Consider the following 23,831-nt stretch of genomic DNA (forward strand, 5'->3'; position numbering starts at 1 on the left):
CCTCTGATCTAGGTAAGGCAGGTACTATTTATTGTTAGGTTTTATTTTGGTCAAGTGAGACAGAGGTTAAATCTAGTTTCCTAATAAACTATTGATAGATTGAAAAAATTGAAACCCACATTTACTAATGCCTAGGTTACTGCTGTTGGGCATATTATACTGCATTTTATAGAGAGGGACCGGAGTCTTAATTTGTAAGTTTGGGACCTTCTTCACAAAAAGGGTATAATCACCCGTTAAATTTCTCAGTGCCCATTTGGAATCAATAGCTTTTACTCTCTAGCCTTCTAGAATTATTTGCTGAAGACCATAGCTTTAGATGTTTTTTTCTGACTCTGAGTAGAAAAGCAATGATTAAAAGAATTTAAGGAGTAGAGTTCTTGTTTTTGCAAAAGTTGCACTAAAGGGAAACAAAGGTTTTGTAAGCCATACAGACAGCCATTTGTCATCTCCTTTCAGTTATTTATCACCCAGATATTCCTAATGAATCACATTCCAGACTAACCACTGACTCCTTTTGTTCCTCACTGAAGGAGTGTTGCAAACAAATGTTTTCCCAGTGAATCAGCCCAGTATTCTTGATTTTATTACCTTTGCCCTAAATTTTCCAGACAAACCTCCTTGGAAATTTTGCCTTTGGGATCTCACTGTATATAGATGATGGATTAACCTATGAATTGACATTACAGATGTTGTACAAACAACTCCAGTCTTCAGGAATGTTTTAGCAATTCCCAAGGAGCCACCTATCATGGAGGGATGTCTGTCCATCTTCTTTACAAATACACAACACACATTGCACTTTCTTCTTGCTTGATAAAGAGCTTGGCTAAATTTGGCTCATAATTAGCTAATGTAATCATTTTAGGTTTTTAACATTTAAAAGATATCCCTGGAAGAAGGGGCCTTAAAATAAACCCAACAATATCCCAACCTCTGTCTAGTCTCATGGATTTTATACTGCATTTCATGATAAACTTTGATTCTAGCTGTTTCAGTCCCTTGAATGCTACAAAATATGTGGAGATGTGCAATTATAGTAAATAATCAGCTGCTCTAGAATAAATTGAAGAACTGGAAAAGTTCAAAACCGGAAAGTGGTTTAGTTGTTTAAAATGAAGCAGCTGTTCACATAACTGGTTATCATGTTACTAATGCAATTTTTTTTCAGCAAGGACAGTGTAAATATTCTCTCTCTTCTCTACCTTGTATTGTGATACCAGGACTTCTTTCTCTGGACTTAAATAGGTGCTACATTATTGTCAGGGCACTGATTAAAACTTCACTACCACATTAAGATATTTTTGTTTCATATCATTTCAGCAATGATAGTTTTTTTCCTCTTTAGGACAATTTTTTTAATTCTAAATTTTTCATAACTAGACAAAATTAGTAGAATATACTCCTGAAGCTAGAGTAAAAATTAATCCCTTACAATTGTCTGAGTTAATTTTTTCTTCAATCACTAAAACAATTTCTTTTGTACATTGCTCAGGAAAGAATATAAATTGTGGAAATTTAACCTTTTATATTTAACTAAAAAGTTTTTAAAAGTTAAAATATATTTTCCATAGACCAATATGTATATCTGTTCTTATTAGAAATCTTCCTCCATGAACTACCTATGGTTTTGCTCTCACATTGACATGCACTTGCTTGTCCAAGCACTATACTTTTATCCTGGACAAAGCAAAATTATCCCATTATCAAAACTTTGGAAAATATAGTGTAATATCAGTTAGATATATGGGGCTTTGAACAGACGCAAAACCAGATGTCCAATATATCACAAATAGGTGAGCTAAGTTGTTAGGTTGACTTTTTCCCCTTGAATTACAAGCACCTTAGAACCTGTCACTTTGCTGAGGATATAACATTTCATCACAATTGTATTATAAACTTTAAGCCTCCTTATCTTTAAAGGGAACTTTCATTGGCAGTAATAGGAACCTCTTGAGGGCTTTGTGTATAGTTCGTGAGTGTTATTTCTGACTTGGTAGCTAACTAGGGAATTGATTGGGCCTCTTGTGCTAGGAATGAACAATCTATGCTATATACAGCTCTTCAGCTTCCTTTTGATTATCACCACAAAAATCAAAGGATACTATCCTCAATTAGGCACATTAACCTTTGAGTACCTTCATATACCAATTTTCCTTAAGAAGGGCTCCCTGTATTGATCTTCACCTTACCACATGGAACATACTTTTAAATCTGTCAGTTAATGAGGCAGGGATGTTCAAATTTCCAGCTGTGATTATGGATTTGTGTATTTCTACATTCATTTCTCTCAATTTTTGCTTTATGTATTTTGAGTCTATTATTTGGCATATACACATTTAAGATTGTTCTGTCTTCCTGAGAATTAGCACTTTTATGATTATGAACTATCCCTGTGCATCTCTGGTAATATTCCCTGTCTTAAAGTCTGCTTTGTGTGATATTATTATAGCCACTTCATCTTTCTTATTATTATTGTTTAAATGATTTGTCTTTTTCCAGTCTTTAATTTTAATTATCTTGGCCTTCATATTTAAAGTGGATTTCTTATAGACAGCATATCCTGAGGTCTGCTCTTTTATCCAGTTTGAAAATCATTTATTTATTTAGAATATTTACATATAATATAATTAATGTAATCGGCTTTAAGTCTACCATTACACTATTTGTCCCATTTCTTTTTTATTTCTTTTTCCTCTTTTACTGCCTTCTTTTGCACTGAACTTACTATTTCATTTCATTTATTGGCTTATTAATAATCTCTCTCTTTTTTTGGTGGTGGTGGTTCTAGGGTTTGCAATATACTCTGGGGTTTGCAATGTATACCTGTCAAAAATAATGTAAGACAATAAAAAAAATTCTTCCATGAACTAGAACAAATGAACCATTACAAGGAGTTAACAATAGAGGGGTATATGGGGAAAAAATGTACCTATTACTGGACAAGGCAAACTGTGAAGTATAGTTAACAGTAATATCTTAATATTCTTTCACTGACAGTAACAAATTTACCACACCAGTACTATTGGTCAGTAACAGGGGGAATGAAGGGTAAGGGATATTTTGGGATTTTTTAAATTTATTTTTCCAGAGTTGTAGAAGTGTTCTAAAGTTGATCACAGTGATGAATGCACAACAATATGTTGATACTGTGAGCCATTGATTGTATAGTTCAGATGGTATTATGGTGTGTGAATATATCTCAATATAGTTGCATTTTAAAATAATAATAATATAAGAACCTTACAATATTATACTTCCATTTCCTCCCTCTCACCCTTTGTGCTGTTTCCTTCTACATACATTATTAACCACAATATCTCTTCTACTGGGATTTTAATGACATGTATGTTAACCTAATTTGATATTGTCCCACAGGTCACTGAGGTTTCTTTCTTTTCTCACAGTGCGTTCTAGTTTGGATACTTTCTATTTCCCTGTTTTGAAGTTCTCTGGGCTTTTCTTCTGCAGTGTCTAATCTGCTGATAATTTATCCAGTATATTTTCCTATGCAAATATTCCATTTTTTACTCAGCAGTTCCATTTGGTTCTTTTTTATAGTTTCTATTTCTTTCCTCATTGTGTTTATGTTTTCTTTTAAATCAAGGATCAGCAAACTTTTTCTGTTAAGGGCCAAACAGTAAATATTTTAGGCTTTGTCAACCTTACAATCTCTGTAGCAACTACTCAATTCTGCCATTGTAGCAAAAAAGCAGCTAGAACCAATATGTAAATGAATAGACAGTGGTATACTTTTAAAACTTTATTTATAAAAACAGGTGGTGGGTCAGATTTGGCCTCTCAACTGAAAGTGTTAACCCCTCCCTACTTTAAATTCTTGAGCATATTTGTAATCACTATTTTAATTTCCTTGTCTGCTGATTCCATTATCTGTTATTTTGGTGTCTGTTACAATCACCCAAGTTTTCTTTTGGTTATACATCATATTTTTCTTTTTTGCATGCCTAGTAATTTTTTATTGGTTGCTGGACATTGTAAATGATAGATTGTTGAATATGTAGATTTTTTCTTCCTTTATGGAGCATTGTTTTTGTTTCTGTTTGTGGGTTGGTATTTTTTGTTTCTTTTTTTAATGGTTTTTTATTGTGAAATGTAACATATGTACAAAAAAGCAGTGAATTTCCAAGTACATTTTAACAAGTAGTTGTATAACCGATTTTAAAGTTTGGTATGGGTTACAGTTCCATGATTTTTCATTTTTTCTTCTAGCTGCCCCAAGACACTGGAGACCAAAAGAAATATCAATATAATGATTCAGTGGTCGTATTCATTTGTTAAATCCTGTGTTCTCTGTTATACTCCTCCTCCTTTTTTTCTTTTTTTTTTGTGAAAAATAACATGTACAAAAAGCAATAAATTCAAAGCACATCACAATGGTTGCTTATTTGTTTGATTGTTTTGGTAGGCAGTTAAGTTACCTATGAATCAGTTTGGTCCTTTTAAACCTTTTTTTTCAATCTTGTTAAAAGATTGCTCTTATTCTGGGTGTAATTTAATCCAAGTACTAAGGCATGATCTTTTTGGGGTCTCTTCTTAATTCTGAGTCTCTGCAGTCTGGCTGATTGATGCTTGAATATTTCCTAGCCCTGAGTGAACTCTGGAAATTATTCACTTTGCAACTCTCCAGTGATTGTTCTTTTCCCACTTATTATTGTACTTTACTCATCCACCTAGCATGAAGTATACAGCCTTTTGTGCCAAAGTCTCAAGATGACCCCTATGCAGATTTCTGGAGTTCTTTCTCTGTGTAGCTCTCTCTTTAATTTTCTGCCCCACAAATTCCAGCTGCCTCAGTCTCCCTGAATTTCAGATTTCCTTTTCAATATAGCACGATCATCATGCTCTGCTTGGATTTCCTTCCCTGCATCATAGACTAGAATTTGTGTATAGGCCAAAGACAGTGTTGTCATAGGGTTTCCTAATTTCTATCCTTTCTCTCAGAAAGCAAAGGTCCTGTGTTGCCTGTGGTACAATGCCTGCAAATAATTGTTTCATATATTTTGGTCAGTTTTCTAGTTGTTTGTTGTATAGGGGTGAAAGTCTGGTACCAGGTGCTTCATCTTGATATGAGGAGGGTAACACTCAGCAACAGGCCTAGACACTTAGACCATGCTTATCTATACCCGCATGCTCCAGTGAGAGCTGGAACCTGCTACTCAGGACATGCCACTTCTATATTTCTGATTTAAGCAAAGACCAATTTGTGGTAGTTATTTCCGGTTATGTTTTTATTATAGCTGCTTGTGTTTACTCCTTTGTTTCTTAGTTTAGTGGTTAAAATGTGATTGTCTCTTATTTAGTACATCATAATAAGACTTGTTCTTTTTAGAAAATATACTTAAAAGGTAGTATAAATATGTGTAACTTTTTAAGTTGGGTTTAATTAAAATTTTTTTTTAGTTTTTTATGTTTGGTTTTTTCAGATAAACATATTTATTTCAGTGATATGGGTTATGTTTTGAACTCTTAAGCCATAACGTTGTAAAGAACTTGTGAAGTATTTCCTATCACTTACCAAAGTTTAAAGGGATAAGCTAAACAAGCTCTTGAGAAAGAACAAAGGACAAGAAGCTGAGTTATTAGTGTTCGTTTTGTCTAGGAACCTCCACGTCAGCCTCCAAGGCTAAATAATGATGACTTATTAGTGTGGTTGTAGAAAATGTATAGTTTAGCTGCATGAATTTCTTTCCTTAGGGAAAAAATCCTCAAATCAGAGTGCTGAAAATTTCCCTTTTTAGAATCATATAAAGTTAAACTATCAAAAAGTTTATTTTGTTGGATATTGTGTTTAATCTGTTGGGACATACATTTTTTTCTGGCTTTGTGGAATGGAAAAAATACCTTTTTTCTTCTGATACATCCCAGAAATCTCATTCACCAAGACGGTTTTACTGCAGGTCAGCTGCAGAATATGCCTGTAGCCTACAGAGGACAGTTGTGTCAGGCCAGCAGGGGTAAACTCTTGAATTTCTTCTTTTTTATTTACTGTTCATTGGCATCACATTTCTCTTTTGTGATTAATTACAGTAAGGGTGGAAGTTAGTTATATTTTTAAATTGTATCTAATAGCTACAACTATATGGTGAGAAAGTTTTTATTAATTAATCTGTTATCCTACTACAAACTCATATCTTTTTTCTATAAAATCAAAAATAATCTTTTTTTAACTATGAAATCTTTTATGCGCAGACTATTCAAAGACACACTTGTAGATTTCATAATTAAAGTTTTATAACTTAAAAAAAAGCATGATTACCTGTAAGTATTCTTTTCCTTTAACCTTGTATAAATTTTTTAACTTAAATATCAATATTTATGGATTTCCAGATATTAAAATCCAAGAAAAAAAAGGAAGAAAGACTAAAAATTTACATAGATACTCTGGTTCAGAAAGTAATAATTAATTGATTCAGTACCAAGTGTAGAATTTCAGTGTTTTAGATTTTATTTTAGCATAAAATGCTTATTATACTTAGGGGAGAAATACAGCTTAGATTTATGCATCTTTTTCATATAACATGAAATGAAAAATCGTGTATACTGATTGCCTTGTGTCTTAATAACAGATTCTTTAAAAGAGTTCTGTAAGGTTTTATTTTCATCACTGTATCTTTAATACTTTGTCTTTGAACTTCAAATTCTTTTATTAATCTAAAAGAATCTCTCATATACAAAGATTGTTTATGTTTCTTAGAAACTGACTCATGAAAACTCATTGGAAAAATCTTTAATAGAAGCTTCCAAAGTCAGAAATATTTACTCAATATGGTTAGTAATAGAATCTTCCATTGGAGGTTTTTTGTTTCATATGTGTGTGTGTGTATCTTTTATATTCCACAAATAACACTATTTTTCTTCATAACAGTTAATAGTTAATACCTTATGAGTTCTTACTTTATGCCATTGCTTTAACCTGAGTACTTTATATGAATTGGCTAATTTAATATCCACAACAACCCCAGGACCTAGGTGCTGTAAGTATTTTATTTTTGCCAGTGTATAGATAAAGAAGTCAAGATTTAGAAGGTAAGTAGCAGAGGCCAGAACCTGAGCCAGACAATCTGGCTCTAGAAAGGATGCTTTTAGCTACTATGCTACGAACTTAGTCCTTAAAGATAAGTCTAAACCCTTTATCTTGCCATACAGTAAACCAAAGCACAGAAAGGATAAGTGATTTGTCTAAAGTCACTTATTTTCTTAGTTTTCTGGTTCTTAATTTACTGTTATTTTGGTGTCTCCAAAACCTAGCTATTTTACTAGAATCTCTGAAAGAGCTTGTTTAAAATATATTGGTTTACAGCCCTATGTATTGAATCAATTTCTGGAAAGGGGACCTAGGAATTTATATTTTTAACAAGCTTCCTAGGTGATTCTTATGCACACACCTCACCCTTGCACATATGTGCATTTGGGAATCACTGTGTTTAATCATTTATCACATATGTAAATATCAGTTCGTTTCAGTTTATATGATTGTTGTTAATTTGTGATATTTCAAAATAAAGGTATAAAGCAGCATAAACATTTCCCTAGGAAAAGGTGCTTTAAAAGAAAAATCTCCTTAATACTGGTTCCGCAGTTTTTTGCTTTAGGACCTCATTGAAAAAGGTGAGTGAGTGGTTAACTATATGAGGTGTGTGTTTTTTTGTTTTGTTTTGTATCAATATTTTTATTGAGATATCTTCTTGTAACATATAGTCTATCCAAAGCATACAATCAGTGACTCATGATATCATCACATAGTTGTGTATTCATCGCCATGATCATTTTTAGAACATTTGCATCATTCCAGAAAAAAAAAAAACCCCATACATCCCATACTCCTTACTCCTCCCTCTCATTGACCACTAGTATTGCACTCTACCCAATTTTTTTGCCCCTTATTCCCACACCCCCATTATTATTTTTTTTTGTCCTTGTTTTTTTAGCTCATCTGTCTGTACTCTGGAGAAAGGGCATATCAGCCACAAGGTTTTCACAATCACATGGTCAAACTGTAAAAACTATATAGTTATGCAGTCATCTTCAAGAGTCAGGGCTACTGGAAAACAGTTAAACAGTTTCAGATATTTCCTTCTAGCTCTTCTAATACACTAAAAACTAAAAAGGCATATCTATATAACACATAAGAATAACCTCCAGGGCGGGCCACATGGCTCAGCAGGCAGAGTTCTCGCCTGCCATTCTGGAGATCCAGGTTCGATTCCTGGTGCCTGCCCAGGCAAAAAAAATAATAATATAAACCTCCAGGATAACCTCTTGACTCTATTTGAAATCTCTCAGCTACAGAAGCTTTATTTTGTCTCGTTTCTCTCTTCTCCCTTTTGGTCAAGAAGGCTTTTTCATTCCCTGGGTCCCAGCTCAACCCCAGGAGTCATGGCCCATGTAAGGACGTGGGCAGTGAGTTCTGTTGCCAAATTGGCTTAGAGAGAGAGGCCACATCTCAGCAACAAAAGAGGTTCTCTGGGGGTGACTCTTAGGCATAATTGTGAGTAGGCTTAGCTTCTCCTTTGCAGGAAAAAGTTTCATAGGAGCGAGCCCCAACTTTAAGGGCTTGCCTATTAAATTAGTTGTCCCCAGTGCTTGCGAGAATATCAGGAATTCCCCAGGTGGGCAAGTTTAGTATTTCCTTCTTTCTCTTCAGTTCCTCAAGGAGACTTTGCAAATACTTTTTTGTTCTTTGCCCAAATTACTCTGGGATGTATCGGAGTATCACACTAACCTATACAAACCAGCAAGATCTCATACCCTATCCAAGATTCCATGTAATTATGGTGTTTGATAAACTGACCATACAAATTAAATTAATAGTGTGCTACCAAAAATATAAATTTTGCACCAAATAAATATCTTTTCCCTTGGTCTCACAGAGAAGATAAAATTTTAAAATATAGACCATATCATCCTTTACCCTGTATCTGATTTACCTTAGTTCCAATCCAGATCAGCTTCATTCATATCTCTAGTTGAAGTCTAATCACTTTTTCACCTTTTTAAATAGTTGCTGTATGAGGTAATGCTGACTTTCATAGCTTCAGAACTTTAACTCTGAATCTCATCACCAGCTGTTTTTAAGTAAGGAAAAAGAGTGACTTATTCTCAAATTGTGTTTAAAAGAATAAGGGCACAGAAAGTTGCTTGAAGCCACAGGGAATAACATTCTCATAAATGAGATATAAATGGACTATAGTTAATGGTACAATTATAAAAATGTTCTTTCATTGCTTCTAACAAATGTACCCCAGTAATGCAAGGTGCTGTTAATAATAAGGTGGTATGAGGAACTCTGTATTTTATGCATGATTTTTCTATAAACCTACAATATCTCTAATTTAAAAAAAAAAATCAAAATCAAAATCAAGCCAGAAATGGAATCATTGGTTGTCAGGGGCCATGGATTGTGGAAGGATGGGAAGGAGGGGATTTGAAAAGGGCACAAGGAAACTTTTTGGGGTGGTGGAAACATTCTATTTTTGATTGCTTAAGGTTACACAGCTGAATATATTTGTCAAAACTCATTGAACAGTAACCTAAAAAAAGTGACTCTTACTATATGTATATTATACCTCAATAAATCTGATATATTTTTAATCAAGCTGGTGAGAAATTCTGGCAAAAGCTATTTTTCTTAATTATTAACTGTATCCTCAATATTTATTTAGGCAGATTCTTGGTTTTGGAAAGCTAAGATTTTTCTTGTAATATGTCATGATTAAGTACTATTAAAATAATATGTGTCTTGATAATTCCTTTATGTTCATTCATATTTCTTATCAGAGTTTTCTTTTATTTGTTTTGTAGGGTCCACATATAGCTTCAGTTACATTAGCTGCTTATGAATGCAATTCAGTGAATTTCCCTGAACCACCTTATCCTGATCAGATTATTTGTCCAGATGAAGTGGCCACTGAAGGAACCATTTCTTTGTGGAGCATCATCTCAAAAGTTAGGATTGAGGCCTGCATGTGGGTAAGATGTGCATATTTGTATTTGTCAAAAATTAATGTATAATGATAGAGCTTTCACAATGTGACTGTGTGATTGTGAAAACCTTGTGTCTGATGCTCCTTTTATCTACCTTATCAACAGAGGAGGAAAACATAATAAAAGCAAATAGGGGGAACAAATGTTAAAATAAATTTAGATTGAAATGCTAGTGATCAATGAAAGAGAGGGTTAAGGGGTATGGTATGTATGAGTTTTTTTCTGTTGTCTTTGTATTTCTTTTTCTGAATTGATGCAGATGTTCTAAGAAATGATCATGATGAATATGCAACTATGTGATGATATTGTGAGTTACTGATTATATACGTAGAACAAAATAAGAATGTTTGCATTTGTTTTTATATTTTTAAAAAAATTTTTTTTAATTAATTAAAAAAATTTATCTCACCATATTAATACTTTGCTCTGCATTCAAATGGAATCCAAACATATACCTAGTCAGTAAATGTTGTCCAAGTATATGATTCATGAAGTTTACATTTACTTAATTCCAACTTTAAAGAAACCTTTTAGAGTGTTTCCTGTTCGTGAATTGTATTCAGAAGGAAGGCATGAAATAATAAGTACCATGGAAATATGATGTCAAGTAGACAACAACAGGAAAAAGAAGAATATATGATGGGACTGTACTACTTTGTGAAATTTGTCCCAGTGCTTATATACTTGCTAAATGCTTAGCAAGTGATTATATGTTATGCATCTTACTCCTAGATTGAAATACTCTATTCTTAGAGGACTCATTTCATTTCCTGAGTTTATGTTATAATACTGAAGTCAGTTCAAACATTTCTTGATAAACCAGTCTTTAATGCAGGTATAAAGACTATATGGTTGAAAAAGGGATCAGACTTTGAATAGAGATATTCAAAGAAGATCAGAAGGAAGCTGATCTGGATAGGACTAAGGTAGAGCAAAATACAGGGCTAAGAATAATATTGTCCATATTTTAAAACTTCAACTTCTGTATGAGACCAAAGGGAGAAATGTTTACTTGGTGCAAAATTTGTATTTGGGGTAATGCATTTCCTAATTTAACTTGTATGGTCAGTTGAACACCATAAGTGCATGGAATCTTTAATAGGGCATGAGATTTTGTTAGTTTGCCCCGGTTAGTGTGATGCCCCAATATATACCAGAGTAATTTGGGCATTAAATAAAGAAGTATTTGCGAAGTCCCCCTGGGGGTCTGGGGAGAAAGGAGGAAATATTCAACTTCCCCATTTGGAGAATTTCTGATATTCTTGCAAGCAGTGGGGACAACCAAATCAATAGGCCAAGCCCTCGATCTTGGGGTTTACCCTTATAAAACTTATCCCTGCGAAGGATAGGCTAAGCCTACTTAAAATTGGGCCTAAGAGTCACCCCCAGGGAACCTCTTTTGTTGCTCAGATGTGGCCTCTCTAAGCCAACTTGGCAGGTGAATTCACTACCGTGCCCCTCTATGTGGGACATGACTCCCAGAAGTGTAAAAATTGCCCTGGCAACATGGGACAGAAATCCTGGGATGATCTGGGACCTGGCATCTAGGAATTGAGAAAGCCTTCTTGATCAAAAGGGGGAAGAGAGAAATGAGACAAAATAAAATTTTAGTGGCTGAGAAATTTCAAACAGAGTCAAGAGTCTATCCTGGAGGTTTTTTCTATGCATTATATAGATATCCCTTTTTAGTTTATGGTATATTGGAGGAAAGTACCTGGAACTGTTGAACAGTGTTCCAGTACCTTGATTCTTGAAGGCGATTGTATAAAGATATAACTTTTACAATGGGGCTGTGTGATTGTGGGAGCTTTGTGTCTGGTGCTCCTTTTATCCAGCCTGTGGATAGATGATTAAAAATAAATAATAGGGAGGGTAAGGAGTAAAATAAATTGGGCAGATGGAAACACTAGTTGTCAGTGAGAGGGAGGGGAAGAGGTACATACAGTGTATACAAGTTTTTTCTTTTTTCTTTTTATTTCTTTTTCTGAAGTGATGCAAATATTCTAAAAAAATGATCATGGTGATGATTATGCAACTGTGTGATGATACTGTAGGCCATTGGTTGTACACCATTATGGAATGTGTGTGTGAAGATTTGTCAATAAAAATATTTAAAAAGAGGGGCGGGCCGCGGTGGCTCAGCGGGCAAAGTGCTTGCCTGCCATGCCGGAGGACCTCGGTTCGATTCCCGGCCCCAGCCCATGTAAAAAACAAACAAACAAACAAAATACAATAAAAAAACAAGAAAATGTTTAAAGATGTTTCCCTTTCTTCCATCCTTCCTTCCTTCTCTCTGTCTTTCCTTCCCTTCCTTCCTAAAAAAAAAAAAAAAAAATATTTAAAAAGAAAGAGACTATATGGTTGTATATGATGATCTTCCTTTTGGTTGTACCAGTTATACTGACTGTGGTTTGCTTAAATTTATTTTGGTAATTTTTCTCAGTATCATGTTTAATGATAGATATATTTTAATCTACCAAAAGCATTCTTTTTGTTGTTGTTGTTATATGCCTAAGTTTAGGTATCCCTTATTTGTTAAAGACTTCCTGTTATCATTTGAATTATTTTTTTACTTCATCATTTATGCTTGTTAAGTTAGATAGCCCCTGTTACTTTTGTTCTCTAGTAGTCTTTTAGGAAATAAAGAATGTGGAACAGATCACTTAATTTAAGCTACTTAAAATTAAAATTAAAATGAATATGAATACCATGCTCGCAGAAGAGACAGAGATTTAAAACACATTTAAGTGTTTGTGATTTTGTTTTGTTTTAAAAGATTGTAAGGGAAATGCCATGCAGTGAACTTGTTGAATATGAAAGGCAGGAAAAATTGTTATGTTTCCTGTTGCTCTTTTATAAACACTGGAAACAAATTCATTGTACTAGTTGCATATGTTTTATGAATTTGGCCAAATTAGTCTTTTATTGAAAAATGATTATTAGAATAACAGAAGATACTTGGAACATGCTAGAAAGGAACTGCCTATGTAGATCTTGGTTTTCTGTTTTTCGTGATATTATACCTTTGTTCTTTAAAAATTACTTATGTGGCCAAATTAATCTTATGCCAGCAAAGGAAAACTTCCATCCCAGCTGGCAGAGATAGCTGCCTCTAAACCCTCATCATGTGTATTGTCTGTAGTGCTCATTTGGCCTGGCTCCATACATGCTTTAAATTAGTTAACTGGGCTGTTGTAATGGCTTACTTCCCCAAATGAATTTTAAGCTTCTAAAAAATACAGACTGTACCTTAAATTTATTGTCCACACAGCACTCAGCATAAAGCTTTATACATAGTAGAGGAATGTCAATAAATACTGATTGAGTTGTCAAATGTTTGTTTGTTCTTCAAGTTACCTTCTTTGGAAATGTCTTTTATCATGCAAAATAATATGGCACATGCCAAGTTATGTTTAAATTTGTTCCTATTATTCTCAACATTAACTGCCTCAGTACATCTGAGGTATATGAACCATTAGTAACTGTCTCACTATTGTAATTGTTCTTACTATGGAACATCACCTGTTACCCATTTGAGATTCGGTGATGAAACATCCTAGGTTGTTAGATACTGGATCTTTTTATTTCTTATTTTCCCTCCTTGATTGTTTGACTCTTTAAAAATTAAGGTACATTTGAGGTCAGGATCTTTATGCCATATCTCTCATAGAAGTTAATTATGGTTTTCTTTTTGGCCATCCTGTACCTTCTGGTGTATTTGCTTTTAGCTGCATTACAGTCTAGTCATTGACTTCAGAAGTGCACAGAAGTACAGAAGATTCTAGGTTAGAGGAACGCATGCATATAGGCTTAGCTAAGCATGACCGCCAGACTTGTCTGTGCCCCTGCAGGAGGTTCTGAAACACCTTCACCTTTAAGTTAATAAACCTATTGAGTTCATGTCTGCTACTACAAAACAGTACTTACTGTTTCATTGGCTATATATCTCACTGTTCTTTTAATCTTTATGTTAATTAATATAAAGAATTATGAACATGAGTGAATCCATATTTGAAGCTTTGTTTTCAACAAATGGACCTCAAAAAACAGTGTGGTCAGATAAGCACTCATCTTCTCAGGAGTTCTTTCCATTGTTTCTGCGAAACATTGTACATTAAGCCTCAATATGTTCCAGGGATTGAGTTTTCAATTGTATTGTTTTGATGATAAAGAGAAAGAAGACTCTGTTTTTGTAGTTTTCTCCCATGGGTCTCTTTTTCAAAAATGATGTGTTTTCATTGTGTCTTAGTTTGCTTTCTAAAACACTAAAAAAGAATTGGGGAGACATTGTGTGTTATCCATAATGTCTAATGGAAACAAAGTGAATAAAGCTAGGGGAGGGGAGACTGTATGGATAATGTTACAATGGGGATCAGTGTAACTATAATACAGTTAAGTAATGAACTATTGAAGATCTGGTGGGGAAATAATTTAACATAGTGAAAAGAACTTTGATTTTAGAGTCAGCCTTAGTTTTAAATCCAATTGCACTGTTTACCTAACAAAAGATATATAATCTCTATAAACTTCAAAATTCTTATCCACAAAATAGGCACAATAATATCTACCTCGGTTATTGGTGAATAATCTACTTTCAATATTTTAAATCAGACTAAGTATTAAATATATTTTAGAAGTTAGATTTAAAAAGATGTGTTTTATATATAATTTAGTAAAATGAAATTTAATGACAAAAACACTAAAGCTTCAGTAGTACATAAATGTTTCATATATGAAGGTGTTTCTTTTAGATGCTACACTTGAACTGTAGTCCAGATGTATATTTACCATGAAAAACTGAATTCACTGATTTAGGGCAGTACTTCATTCATATGTACTACAGAATATTTAAGATATATTAAATTATCCTCAAAGGAAAAGCTTTTTTGCCTGTGTTTGTTAATGTGCAAAATGTTCAGTTGTCTGTCCTTTTCAAAAAATTGGGTTGAATGTTTAGCAAAGTAGATAAAATGCATCATGCTCAGAATCAAGGCAGTTTCTCTCCTCTATTAATGTTATATATTTTTGAGAACCCAAAATAATAAACATGTGAAAACTCTTGACAGAAATTTTCTCCACAGTGTTTTATGAACTTTATCATTTTACCACCCTCTTGAACCCAGTGAGATGTCAAGAGGTAAATCTCTTTTGCTAATGTGATTTTAATGAATGATGGCAGTGCCAGTTTGCCCAGTTCAGAGCACTGGTTCTCAGCTGGAGGCAGTGTTGCCCCCCGATAAGCCTTTCAGCAGTCTCTGGAATCATTTTTGGTTGTCATGACTGGAACTGTGCTGTGGCCATCTAATGGGTAGAGGCCAGGGATGATGCTAAACAGCCAACAATGTACAAAACTGTAAAGAATTATCCGGCCCAGAATGTCAATAGTACCATGGTTTAGAAACACTGATTTAGAATATGTGGTTGCCTTGATTCTTAAAAATAGATTTCACACCATTTTTTTATATTCATTTATTTTTTTCAGGGAAATGTTTTGCTTTATAAAAAACATATATTGTTTAAAAATTTTATTTAATCTGTACTTTGCAACTTAAAACATCTTTAGAGACTTCACTATCACTGTAAATATACTGAACCAGTAAAATCATTACATCTATGATTCTTCCAATTATAAGAGAAAGACAGGGTCAAGCTTTAGGGCTCTATGATTATTCTGTGTTGAGAAGCAATAGGATATATTTTAAAGTTTGTGTTTTAGAACTTCCACATTTTGGTTATATAAATCTGTGTGAGGCTTCACCAAATTTTCTTTTCATTTATTAATTCAGCAAATACATATTAAGCATATAAATCCTGGGTATTCAGGCTGAATAGTCTCTACCTTCATTTGGATTTACATTCTAGTGGGGAAAGCAAATTATCATGCAAAAATATACATATAAGTACACTTATCACTACATGTGGTTAATGTAGTTACATTTAAAGAGTGTTGGCTCCATTCACTGGAATAAGTTTGATTGCACAATTTTGATAAATGCTGTGAAGAGAAGATGCACTGTGTAGTATAAGAATTTGCCCTAGTCTGAGATTCAGGGAATATTTCTATAAGAAGCAATGTTTTCAGTTGTGATCTAAGGATAATTAGGAGTTAACTGAGAGGTCAGAGGGTTAGGAAGAGAAGAGAATATGTGATGGCTGTCAGATGGAGAATATCATTTTCTGGGACTATTTAAAAACTGGCCTCAGTGGAAGCTGCAACCCAGTTTTCTCTTTCTTTTATTAGCAAAGCAATCTAGCACTTTTATAAAGAATTAATATAATCACTTTTTATTAGAGAAATTGTAAGTTTAAAGAAAAATGATGCATAAAATACAGAGTTCCCATAATTAAAATTACAAAAATTCAGGATTTTTTTCTCTATCCAAAACTCTTTTAATAAAACTGACACTTCAAAAAGATACTCTGTTTATCCCTTGGTTTTGCATATATTCTACTACATATTGCCCACCTTCTCCAGTTTGAGAAGCTAGGACTCAAGGCTAAAAAGCTAATATGTCATAGATGGTTTTACAAGAGCATTCTGATTTATTGGCTGACAATATACCACTTGTCTTTTACAGTAAGTCCCTCCCCTTCATTAAATCTAGGCTGACAGGCTTTTTTTTGCTTTTGCTGGAATTAGAAATTGTAAGAATTGCAAAATTATGAGAACTTAGTATCTAACCTGAGATAAGTGGCTAAATTTTTATGTCTAGGATATAATGTGTTTTTCTGCCTCAATGACTACAGTCTGTTTATTTGCATAAAAAGGATGACGACTTTTGATCACCATTCTTGTTTGCTTATATTCAAAAGCATGATATATATCAATAAATATGGTCAGTTAAATGTAACAGTGTCTGTCTAGCTCAGGATTTCATTTCAGTCTATTTAAGACTTCTGTTTTTACTAAAGGAAACTTGTCATGAGTTTGAATTATATGGTTGCTTTCAGAACTATTGAACATTTAACTTAAGAAGTATCAAGAAAAGTTCTTATATTTAATTTTATAATTGATGTTTTTACTAAACTGGTAATTAACTATTTTTCCTTATTTTTTATTATGGAAAATTTTAAACATGCAGAAATAGAATTATATAATGAACTCAATATATTCTCACCGAACTTTAATATTAACTCATGGCTATTGCTATTTTGTCTATACCCTTCCCTCACTTCTGTCTTTACCTCTGTTCGCTGTTTCCTATATGTTGATAGTTCCATCTAGAGGCTTGATTTTTTTTGAATGGGGGAAAGGAAATCAAGAATACACTTCATAGTCTTGAGTATTTCTATCATGAGACACAGTAAAAATTCATTGTCTTTCTTTTTGAGATTTTAGCACCAGAGTTATAAAATGGTGATGTTTCAATTCCACTGTATTTTATTCAGTTATAAGCTAAAATACTTTTATAAAGAGAAACTTCCATCAATAGTTTGGTTACATTGAGATATAGTTCGTATAGGAAAGGCAGGATAAATATTTGATTCTTTCCCTTTATTTGCCATTTTTTAACATATTGAGTTAGTTATCTAGCATTCTCCAAAGTTGACCAACTTTTAACTTTTCTTGTTTGGTAATATATGGTTTGTGTTTTATTCCTATATCCTTCTATGTATGTCTCTCCCCTTTTTCTGTGTTCTTTAACTAAATCAGCCTTATTCTTTTGGTGATTAAGCGTGTTCTTTTTGAAAATTCTTGTTTCACATGTGGTTATTGTAGTTACATTTAAAGATTGTTGGCTCCATACACTGGAATAAATAACAACTTGATTGCAAAATATTTGAATTTGATCATGTCTGCTGGGGGTTATTTTTAAGGCTGTTGAAGGTAGTCCTGGGGCAGAGCAAACTGAAAGGCCTGAAGTTGCTCCTGAGAACTATCAAAACTTTTTCCTTTTTCATTCATTGTGACTCAGGGTATAGGAGGATGTCTGATGGCTCAAAGTTGAGATTTCCTGAAAGACTATATGCCTGTTGCGTTACTATTATCCTGCGTTTCAACCATTTAAGTTCAAACCGAGTTCCTGTGTCATTAAACTTTGTTTTCATCTTTATGTCCTAAGTTGATTGAGGGCACCAAAAAACAGTTCTCTTCAAAAACAAAAGTCTACAAAGTGACTGAAACATGAGTCACTCAGTGTCCTGAGGAAATAAACATTTTTCCTGTGGTAAAAATTTATCCATCGTAATGTTGAGTTTTCAAGGGGCTTCCTGACCACATTTTTTTTTTTTTAAGTTTTAACTCTTTGCAGAGGAGTTGTATTAGGATTAAAGCGGTATCCAAAATGCGAAAAGGATTACCTTGAAAATATTTATCTAGCAGATATATTGGTGAATTCTCATTAACAGATCATTTAAATGTTAGAAAAGAAAAAAAGAAGATAATCATAACTGAGTACAAGTAGAGATGTTGATTCTACCCATGAAAAGAGAATTGGATATTACTATAAAGATAATGTACTATACATATACATATATAATACATGTAAACCTAACATACTTAATATATTTTCTAAATTTATTCACTACTATTTCTAAACTGAGAGACTAGAGACCTAACATTAATTTATTATCTTCAACTCATCAGGGATTATCTAAGAGTTTTATCTATATTATTTTGCCTGGCATCACATAGGTCAGTATTCAGAACCAACATTAGACCTCAGGTCTTTCTCATTTTATATATATGCTTTCTCCCCCAAGAAATTTCATCTCAGAATGCTTTGGATGACATAGAAAAGTATAGATTTGATTTATTTAGGGTTACTGTTTTGAAAACAGAACCTCATCTGAGTATTTTGCTTTTTCACCTAGGGTATTGGTACTGCCATCGGAGAGCTGCCTCCATATTTCATGGCAAGAGCTGCTCGCCTCTCGGGTGCTGAGCCAGATGATGAAGAGTATCAGGAATTCGAAGAGATGCTGGAACATGCAGAGGCTGCACAAGTAAGAACAATGGAAAAGACTAATAGAACACTTTATTATCTCTACAGAGGTATGATTAAGGTGAAATTGTCAAGAATTACTCTGAAGAAAACAAAGTAAAAACAAAATTAAATATGGTTTGGAATGGAATGTTCAGAAAAGCTAAAATATAAAAATGTTAATGTTAATCTTGGAATAGAGAAATGCAGAGCCAGTAAGAGATCTCATACTAAGCTAAAATATAGATTGTCAGAAACCAGAGTAAATTCATGTTGCCATTAAAGTTAAAGGGATAAGAAGTTAAAATATTATTTTATGTATTCATAAGTGTTACCAAGCAGTCTGTTGCATAAGTGAAGGGGATGAACAGGTGAACCAGGCTCTGAGTTCAACATCCTACATTTCTGAATTGATTTTTTTTAAATCCAAAAATATCAAAGTTTACCATGTTTTTTAAGCATGAAAAATAATTTCAAATTATGTTTGAAATGAAAGGACAATTTGGATAAATTTACACTTTGTACTATTAGCAAGTAAAGTTTGTTTTTTTCCAAATAAATTTATAGCTTTAGTAAGATGTCATTTCCCCTCCCTCCCAGCAATTTCTAAATGCACATATATGTAAAAATATATGGATAAAAATAGAGATTCTATCCATTCTTCAAGGTTCAAAAAAAAAAGTTAGATTCTTCAGAAAGCCTGCATACCCACTTCCTCTAAAATTAATCTCTCCTTTCTCTGAACTTACTTATATATCATTTTTATGAAAACTTATGATATGGTTCACCTCTGAAAACTGTTAGCTCTTTGAAAGCAGCAATTGACCTCATCTTCCTTCTACCCCTCACTGTGCTCAGAGCTGTTGAAAGTTTGTTGAGTGAATTGAATATATCACTTATATCGCATTTCGAAGTAGTCATTGAAGCTTTAAACTAGTTAGCAATGTGTAATACTCTCTGTATTTGTCAACAGTAGAACTTTCTTTTTAAATGAAACTTTTCAGCAGTTCAAATTAGCCTTTCCCTAAGCCAGTTTAATGACTCTACTCTTGACTGGTTTAGAGTATCCTCCAGATGGACCAAAGTAAACCTCTGAAACTGAAAAAGCTAAATTCCGGACTTAGACATAATTGGCTGAGGCTTTTTAAGCTGCGTACAAACTGTGCCCACCTCCATCTCAGTGTTTCAAAGTAAGTGACTAGGTTTTTGCAGGAAAACTTCTAAGAACATTAGAAATAAAATAGATATAAATAAAAATGATATAAAACAGTTTTTGAAGGTTGTTTATAAAATGTTTCTGCTTCCCCAAATTTATTCATTAACCTATGAAACTATTTGAAATGTTGGTTTCGTTGTTGTGTGTACATGTGTTTGTCCATATATGTATGCACTCTTTTTTTGAGGAATGAGCTCATAATTTTCTTCTCAGAGGAATCTGACCCCCCAAAAAACACTTAGAAGCCATTGCCCTGGAAAAGAAAACAAAAAACATTTTAATATGTGGTGGGCTTAATATACAAGCATTATTAAATGGAAATCAACCAAGGACAATTAGAGGTTTTTATTGAAAATAAAACTTTTAAACATGAATGTAGATTAGCCAAATATAAAACAAGTGAAGTAAAAAGCTATAAACATCAGCCTGCTTGGAAAGAGGCAAGTTGTCCTTGTATCTGCTTTGCCTTATCCTCAATTAAATATTATGCCTCTCTTCCTGACCTCATAGTGCTTCTCTTAATGCTAATAATTTTTAATAGTAATCAGATTTTTATTATTTTTAATTCTTAAAAACCTGGTGTCTAATTTGACCCTTACATTAACTCTGAAGTAATATTGGAAAATACCATTCCTCTAATTTAATAGATAACTTCAGATTGAGAAATTGTTTCCTCCTAACGTCACATGTTTAGAGATAGACACGGGGCCAAAATTCAGTATGCCAGCATTACTGATACATTCCATTTACTGAAACCATGTCCATTCATCTCTAGACATAGAAGGGTGAATATCCCGACTATAAGAGCTGTTACACCTGCCATTCTTTATATGCAGTAATTAATCTATATCATTTAATTTATCTAAAAATTATTATCTATATATAAAATCAGCATTTTGAAATGGATTAAGTCTATGTAGACTTGCAGCTTTAAATTTTTATGCTATGGCTTGGATGCCAAATGTGTCAGTGCAGTCTGATCCTCAATATCATAGATAAGCCTGTTTACATGTAGAGTTCATAAGCTAATCAGAACACAGCAAAGTATTTTTTACTTTCTAATTACTTTTAACTTTTTTTTTGTTGTATTGTATAACATATATACAAAGCAAAGAAATAAAAAAGCAATAGTTTTCAAAGAGCTCTTCAAAAAAGTGGTTACAGGACAGATCCCAGAGTTTGTCATGGGCTACCATGTTTCGTACTTTTTGATATATGTATGTCGATCATTGAAATTCCTTTCTCTTTTCTTTACTTTAATTGTAATTAGCCATAGCTAATTAACAGAATGAAAGGTATTGGAATAAATGTTGCAGAATACATCTCCCCAATATAATTAAAGTATGGGGTAAAAGGAAGAAAAATGTGGAACTATTACTTTGGTTATTAATTCTAAAGTATTTATTGTCTAAGGATGATTATTATTTGCATATTATTCTACAGTTTATAGTCTACTTTTACACATTAATTCATTAGCATGTGCTGTATTCATGACACTGTCATGACCCTGTACTTAATGCTATGGAAATACAGAAATGAATGATGGTGATGACTAAATTTATATAGGATTTTGGTGTCTTTTTTTTCAGATATGTAAACTAATGCTTTGAGGGCTTGTCTAACTTTTTTTTTTTATCATATCACACAGTCTCTTTAAACACAAAGCAGATCCTGCCCTCATAAAGTTTGTGATCTATTGATGTAATGAGATACAAATGGCAGTGTTACAAGAGGCTACAAATAATAACAGTATTGTGTAAGGGAAGGATGAGATTTTGAACTCACTAAGATGAAACAGATGCATTCTAGACCAAGGAAAATAACTTGTGCTTAAGCAAGGAAGGCAGAAAACACAAAGAATTCATGAGGAGCAACAATTATTTTAAGTTGGACAAAGCAACAACAGAAGCAAGTACTATTTTAAAGGTAGATTAGAACCAGATTATAGAAGGTCCTTATTATCAACTTAAAGTGTTAAGTGTTCTCTGGTAGCTTTGAAATTTATTGCAAGAGTTCAGGCAGGAGAAAATGAGGACTTTAGAGTTATAAGGGAAGAGGAAGGGAGAGATATAGAAGAGATATTTTGATCTAGCATCAATTGTATTTGGCAGATGATAGAAATGGGAGGTATGGAAAAGGATGATCACTATTAAGATCGAAATTGGGTGACTGGGGTGGTGGTAGTTTTATTTACTCAAGTAGAGACTGAGGAGAGAAAGAGAGACTTAAAGAAAAGCAAATATTTAAGAATATAAAATGTCATACTAACAACTCTAAAACTTACCTTTTTTATTCATACTACGAACTAATCTTTAGATTAACTTAATTTTCTTTTCTGATAATGTTAGTAGGATGTCATGATTTTCTTTACTTAAGATGGATAAACGTAGGCTTACTGATAGCAGCACTTCAGGAGGGACTTTAGAGATCATTAGCACTGTCTACAGAGAAATATATTGTCCTTTTTGCCTTGGTGCACATATATGTTATTTCAAATGAAGGTTTCACAAAATAATACCTGTCCTTGTACATAAGATACACTTTGATGTTCTATGTTCTATTTTTTGTGTGTTTCTCTCTCTTTTCTTTTAAGGTTCTTTAAAACCCTTCAAAGTTGATTCCGCAACTCACTGATGGGTCTTGCAGTTTGAAAAACACTAATTCAGCCACATCAGTTTCCCTGTGTATTCTTTAGTTAGGATTTGCAGATGGCTATCAACCTGGAGAAGTAGATATTAGTGTGTGGCTGCATGGCCATCAATTTTATCAGTTACTTGAATGAATACAAAAATTATGCAGAATGATACAAAGCTGGGAAGATTAACGTCACATTGAATAATGAATCAAGAATCAGAAAAATCTGAAATTGGAGAGTAGCAAAACCATACACATGTATGGTTTTTATTTTAATGCATTTAGATTAAAATATATATATTATCCAGATATTTAATTTGTTGGTCCTTGTTCAGCTACCACTGGCAGCAATTTTTCTTTTTTAAATGTGGACATTCCTATAAACTTAAGTAGTAATATGGCTGCTGAAAGAACAAACTTAGAAAAATAGCCATTGTAATAGAAATATTTTTAGATCACAGGTTAGTTTTTGGTAAAAAAAAAAAAATAGCCAGTTATTACGTTCCATTTGGGGTTTTTTCCCCCCTAATTAAATGACTATGATGTATTCATTGCCAAAAAAAAAAAAAGAAAGAAAAACACAGGAAAGAAATTCTGAAATAGAAAATTAATATCTCCTGTTATGTTTACTATTCCTCAACATTTCTGTTGTTTTTATATGCACATATATTACATATATTTTCTCCAGCAAAATGGAGTTCATACCCTCAGCAATGTCCTGATTTATAAACTGTTTTGACAGCTTTCCGTTTTGAACAATTAGATTCCATTTTGACTATTATAAATAATAAGTACTAGAACATTATATAAATATTCGTGCATTGTCTTTGATTTCTTAAGATGTGTTCTAGGAGTGGAATTATAAAAATAAAATGTTTGGCTATTTTTATGGTCTTAATAGTTATTACCAATTAATCTGACCCCCTTAGCTTTGTTTAGAAAAATCATGTAACCATCATTAAAGAAATTAAACTAACATCTGCTGCTGATCACCTTTTAGGACTAATAGAGTTACCCATGTGAGAGCCACTGAATTTCAACACATTGCCCTG

The 23,831-nt window shown here is 33.0% G+C and overlaps 1 protein-coding gene across 3 annotated transcripts in view; it reads left to right on the forward strand.

The window, feature by feature from the left end:
* The window catches only part of VMP1 (vacuole membrane protein 1), a 153,638-nt gene that overhangs the window by 55,963 nt on the left and 73,844 nt on the right, over window positions 1-23,831 (forward strand). For all 3 annotated transcript variants that reach the window (XR_013177670.1, XM_077164986.1, XM_077164987.1), the window contains 2 exons: window positions 9,823-9,990; window positions 18,820-18,951. Coding sequence is in view for 2 of the 3 variants with exons in the window: in XM_077164986.1 (XP_077021101.1) it covers window positions 9,823-9,990; window positions 18,820-18,951 (300 nt within the window). In the remaining variant the exon portion in view is untranslated. The remainder of the gene's footprint in view (window positions 1-9,822; window positions 9,991-18,819; window positions 18,952-23,831) is intronic.

This window comes from Tamandua tetradactyla, chromosome 6 (assembly GCF_023851605.1).
Source record: "Tamandua tetradactyla isolate mTamTet1 chromosome 6, mTamTet1.pri, whole genome shotgun sequence".
In the NCBI taxonomy this organism is placed as follows: Eukaryota; Metazoa; Chordata; class Mammalia; order Pilosa; family Myrmecophagidae; genus Tamandua; species Tamandua tetradactyla.